This window comes from Phalangium opilio, unplaced genomic scaffold (genome assembly GCF_054372755.1).
Source record: "Phalangium opilio isolate 3A_F unplaced genomic scaffold, DU_Popi_V2 ptg000032l_1, whole genome shotgun sequence".
Taxonomy (NCBI): domain Eukaryota; kingdom Metazoa; phylum Arthropoda; class Arachnida; order Opiliones; family Phalangiidae; genus Phalangium; species Phalangium opilio.
In genome coordinates, this window is record NW_028324159.1 from 3,110,015 (window position 1) to 3,115,816 (window position 5,802).

The 5,802-nt window shown below is 33.0% G+C and overlaps 1 protein-coding gene across 1 annotated transcript; it reads right to left on the reverse strand.

Moving 5' to 3' along the window:
• Positions 1-425: 425 nt before the first annotated feature.
• On the reverse strand, positions 426-5,565 carry LOC149685296 (uncharacterized). Its single transcript, XM_089870998.1, has 9 exons — positions 5,411-5,565; positions 5,123-5,236; positions 4,865-5,058; positions 4,657-4,788; positions 4,312-4,548; positions 3,864-4,205; positions 3,515-3,796; positions 3,203-3,447; positions 426-531 (listed from the first exon to the last, which is right to left on the reverse strand). Exons 2-9 carry the CDS (start codon positions 5,205-5,207, stop codon positions 426-428), a joined length of 1,623 nt encoding a protein of 540 aa, XP_089727124.1. The 5' UTR covers positions 5,208-5,236; positions 5,411-5,565.
• Between the last annotated feature and the right edge of the window lie 237 nt (positions 5,566-5,802).

The following is a 5,802-nucleotide window of genomic DNA, read 5'->3' on the forward strand; positions in this document are numbered from 1 at the left end:
TGCGAATAGTAAACGTCAATTTTGACCAAATTATTTGGTCCGACCAAATAGTAACGAATAGTCTGCACGGCCCTAATTCAAGGCCTGAATACGTGGGTGCATAATATGCCTTTTGGCATCGGTGCAAGGGCACGAGCCCCCCTACTCACTAATAGTAATATTGCGTAGCTTAATTCCGAAATTAGAAAGGGGAAAATACCCCCATCATTCTGGCTTCCGAAATTGCCCATATACACCATTTTGAACCGATAATGGGAGTCGCAATAAGCTCATGAGAATTATACTGAATTTGCTCTTGTAATTGAAGAATTTCGAACCACTTTTAGCTGGACATTCGATTTGATTTCAAATGTTAAAATGTTTGAAGAGAGAATTATTTATTTTCACTATTTATATTGAACAATAAATGTTGTAAAAAATATTAGTTAGAAATCATTTTTAGCAAGTCCTAATTTGTCGTCCCTGTACGCATTACTCGAGAAATTACCACTATGGATGTTTCTTGCAACTTTGATAGCCTTTTGCGAACTGCTGTAATTGGTGCCACTTAGTATTTAAGCTGTGCGAATAATGGTTCCATAGAACTTCCGTTTAATCCGAGGGGCTTCTAACTCGCGAATTCGGTGTACATCTCTGGCTGAATTCAATGTGAATTGCAAAAAGAAGCTTCTGAATTCCACAAAATATTCCATGTATTCAAGTGAATTCCAACGAATCAAGAATAGCCCTTTGAATTCAAGTGAATTCCCAAGAAATTTCATGAATTCATACAAAATTTCTGATCAAACTATTTGAATTCCCCGAAAACATTTTGTGAATTCTTATGAATTCCAGCGTATTACCAAAATTTCTAATGAATTCTTATGAATTCCAGCGTTTTCCCAAAATTTTTAATAAATTCAATTGTATTCCCGAAAATTAGCATGAATTCATTTGAAATCAGAAAAATTAGCACGAATTCTTTAAGAATGCACGTGAATTCCTAAAGTATGCACACGATTTCACTGTATTCCGCAATGAATTCTTTGGTATTAATTTTTTTTCGTGTATTCATCTTTTCGATGAGATATTTTTGTAAACGCTAGAATATAAACACCAATGGGCCCAGTTTAATCAAAGAGGAGGGAAATAGGGAGATAGAAAGGCGCTCTATAAAATCCGCCGAAAAATGAAAAAATAGGGGGGGGGTGTAACAAAAATTTCTGGTACGATAAGATTTTGGACGCACTTCTTTCGCGCAAGGGGCGTCCTGACCGCCCCTGTCTCTGCCTTCCCCTACGTAACTGAAATTTCTCTCTAGTATTGGTAGCCCGAAAGAGGAGAACCTGTAACGCCAACTGTGCGTGAATAAGTTGCGCGTTAAGAGCCGCAGCGTACCGTACATTTTCCCCTCTTCTCACTACGCATGGATCACGGCTGCCTATGCTGATTCTCTCTCCCTATCCCTCCTCTATGGTTTAATTCATTAGAAGTATTGATCAGTGTATTTGATTTGACAATAGCCCACTCGATCACGCACTCAACGACGCAGGCTGCTCGCGCTATAGAAGCCCGTTCAAAGACATCGATTTACAAGTATAAGCGCGACTTTTTAAAAAAAAATTGAAGGAACCGAAAATTAACACTAAGCTCTAAGGGAGGAGGTAGATTTTTTGGTCAGATCCTTGGCCCTATTGATCCAAATGACCTTATATTTTAATGAGACCCGTGTTTCGGCGTGTTTTATCATACTAAAAAGGATTCAAGCATCTAGAGTGGATAGTTTTTTTTTATATAAAAATTATTTTCCAAAGTCAAAATGATGGGTTCAGAACTTCAGGCCCAAGACTGAATATATCTTCGGATCTACTTATCCCAATGTCCTGAAGTCTGCACAGAAAAAAATATGTTTCGTATCTAAACGTTTTCCTAAACATCAAAATGCAACGCGATTTAAACACGTGAAATTCCTAAACGTGTTTACGGTTAAATGTAGAGTTTTTGAATATGCTTATGGCCCGTAGTGTTTAGCGACTACACATGTTTAGGTTTGCAACATTTATTTCTCTTGGTGTATATTTTTTAAATGTATTTAGTTTTACTCACGTATAGGTTCCTAACGTGTTTAGGTAACTAGTGAATAGTTATTTAACGTATATAGGTAGGTAGGTGAATATTTATTTAACGTGTTTAGATTTGTAGACGAAAATGTTTTAAACGTGATTTGCTTATAAGGAGTTTAGGTTTGCAACGTTTATTTTTCTTGGGGTATAGCTTTTAAATGTGTTTAGTTTTACTCACGTATAGGTTCTTAACGTGTTTAGGTATCTAGTGAATAGTTATCCAACGTGTATAGGTAGGTAGGTGAATAGTTATCCAACGTGTTTTGATTTGTAGACGAAAATGTTTTAAACGTGATTTGCTTATAAGTCGTTTAGGTTTACTTTATGTTGGTCTAAGTTAATGAAAAACCATTTAAGTTAAATATTGTTTCTATTCTTCAAAAAATGTTTTATTCTTCATCAAATTTTTTTATTCTCCATGATATTTTTTTATTCTCCATGATATTTTTTTTATTCTCCATCAAATTTTTTTTATTATCCATCAAATTCTTTTTTATTCTCCATCAAGTTTTTTTTATTCTCCATCAAATTTTTTTTATGCTCCATAAAATTTTTTTTATTCTTCATCAATTTTTTATATAATTCATCAATTTTTTTTTATTCTTCATCAATTTATTTTTATTCTTCATCAATTTATTTTTATTCTTCATCAAACTATTGTTTTTAATTTTTATTCTTCATCAAACTATTGTTTTTAATTTTTATTCTTCATCAAACTATTGTTTTCAATTTTTATTCTTCATCAAACTATGGTTTTTAATTTTTATTCTTCATCAAACTATTGTTTTTAATTTTTATTCTTCATCAAACTATTGTTTTTAATTTTTATTCTTCATCAAACTATTGTTTTTAATTTTTATTCTTCATCAAACTATTGTTTTTAATTTTTATTCTTCATCAAACTATTGTTTTTAATTTTTATTCTTCATCAAACTATTGTTTTTAATTTTTATTCTTCATCAAACTATTGTTTTTAATTTTTATTCACGAAAAACTCGATTGTGCAAATTGACAATCAGTTATAACATTATTTACGCAGGTCACTTAGAGAGTACTTTTCCACAAAATTCAAATATTTGTATGACCTTTTAAATGCTGACTTTGGGGTGTAGTCATTTATTACGTATTCTTGGTAAAAGGCAAGAACTTGACTTAAGACTCCTGGATAAGAAAAATCGAACACGTAGTAATACGCCAACAGAGAGAAAATAGCCTCTCCCAAAACTAATGGAAATGTACATTTCAACTTCTGTTCTTGGAACAGGATAAATATTTGCTTTTCGCCATTTTTTTGAACGATGACCAATTGCGGTGCGTCGATTAAGTTTGAAACTGGAAACTCGTCCTGGAAGTATAATCATTTATTGGAATCTTTTTAAAATATATCATTAGGAAAAAACTACAGAACATACTTGAGTGACATTTAAAATTGAAAAGGGTTGATTTTTTTTCGATTTCTTGCGTCCACAATTTTTTTGGGAACCTTTCATTCGACCAGTAGTAGTAAGGCTACGCTCTAAAAACATCACAAGTTCCAGATCTTTATTCAATTGACTATTGTCTTCATCCTCCAGATCATCACAATGATTTTTCAAAATTTCATTTCCCAAAATTTCCTTCAGTTTTTTAAAATTTTCAAGAAATATCTTCTTGGAATCCTCTACCTTCAGAATAAGGTTGAGTTCCGCTTCCAGCTAAAAGGAAGAACATAATTATTTAAAGAAAAAATCATTTTCCTACCACTAATGAAATTTTACTCACAAAACGAACATCACTAAATTGAGGAAATTTATCCAATATCGAATTATGATCCACTTTATTCTGGAGCATCCATTTTCTTCTCTTTGTATACGTTGATCGATTTAATTTTAGTACCTTTGGAATATCTAACTCAGGTGCTTCAAACAACGCTGTAAGTTCCAATAATGCACTATCGTACGATATTTCCGGCATCTGAATTTCTACTGAACAAGCTTCGTCTAAAGTTTTCGCCAATTTAATTTTCTTTTTATTAGCACCAAAACTTTCACAATCCTTCAGTTTCGATTTTTCCATCCACCTTATGTGCCGAATTCTAGCGGACAGCTTGTCTGTCAAAAATTTCTAAGGAACCAGAAATGGAAATTACTGTGGTTAGACATAACTAATATTTCAGTCCAAAATCAATGTACATATACGCCCTTTCAACTCAGTTTCGAATGTATCTTACCCATGGCACTTTGCTTTCGATGTCCACTTGAATACAAGGATATTTTTTGAACATGAGGTGTCCAACCAAGTCATACTCTTTTCTAGTATTCATCTCGTGTTTTGCTAGTAATCCGTACGCAAGTTCATTAACAATTTTCGAGAAAATAGCCATTGGTTTTTTATCTTGAAGTCTCTTCTCTGTGTAATCCGAAAATCTAGGAAGTTTTATTTGTAAGGTATGAGATTCTACCCTCGCCTGAAATTAAATTTAATTATGGGGTTGTATACTAAACTGAAACTGAAATAGCTTTCAAATAAAATAATTAGATAGGCTCTCTGGCTTTTTTCTCAAATGAAAACTTACCGTCAACTCTTGTGATGATGAAGCTCCAGCTGAAAATTCCTCGTGTAACGCACTTGAAGAGCTGGCAGAAATTACGGAAATATTCTCTTCGTTTGAAAAATCATCGGCGTTGCGATCCTCGACTAAAACAGTCTAAGCATATGGTTTGTTAAATATACCACAATGATAGGATTGACCGAAAGATTCTTGAGTAGGACACAAAACATACCTGACGTTGTAAGAGGTTAGAATCTTGAGAAATTGATGACATATTTGAAGATCTATACACTTCCCCTTCACCCAATATCATTATTTGGTGAGCGCAACAATGTATGAGAACACTCCAATCATCTATTTCGGCACCATCTCCTTCCAAGACAATTTTTACAAAAGGGGTTCGCAAAATGTTTAATTTTGAACATCCTGAAAAGGAATATAACCAAACCGTATAACTTTCTAAACGAAGGGTACTACCAGAATAATTTACCTTGATCAATAAAATCTTCAAAATCCTGAGCAAAAATAGCCTTCTTAATTTCTCTTTTCAAATTGATAATTTTGAAAAGAGACATTTGTTTCAAATATATTTTAAAATATGTACCTGTAATCATAATTGTGTGTCAAAAGAGATTGTGACATTAATAAAAATGGTAAAACACATACATTTAAAAAACATATTACAATTAAGCCCGTGTTGGGCAAATTAATCATGCATAAATGTTTCAATATTCCAGAAATAAAAAAATGTCTACGAGAATTGAGAGATTATACACACCACGCAATAGAAAATGAGGTGGTTGATTAACACAGCTCTATATTTGGGGCGTTGTACAGCAGTACCAAGAACTTGCCGTCCATATAATGGCAAATTTGAGGCCACTTAAAAGCAAGTTTCTTAATTGGAATTAAAAACGTTTCTCCGCAAGATGGTCTTTTAATTTTATAGGTATTGATAACAATCATAAAAGCTGGTCCAGCTTCTTCTGTGTATTTCTGCACCAAAATTGTGTCTTTTTCATACAAATGACCGTAAACCGTTATTGATGGACTGACAAGCATGGTAAACGTCTCGTCTGCATTTTCATCAAACATACGTAATGAGCGTTTTAAATCATTTTCAATACCAATTTCGTGGCCTTCATTAACAAGATCCACGTCACCAAGAAA

Coding starts and splice junctions, on each gene's coding strand:
- LOC149685296 (XM_089870998.1), bottom strand. CDS start 5,207: ATGTCTCTTTTCAAAATTATCAATTTGAAAAGAGAAATTAAGAAGGCT. Junction 3,448..3,514: donor CAATTTTAAATGTCACTCAA/GTATGTTCTGTA, acceptor TTATACTTCCAG/GACGAGTTTCCAGTTTCAAA. Junction 532..3,202: donor ATAAATGACTACACCCCAAA/GTCAGCATTTAA, acceptor CACCAATTACAG/CAGTTCGCAAAAGGCTATCA.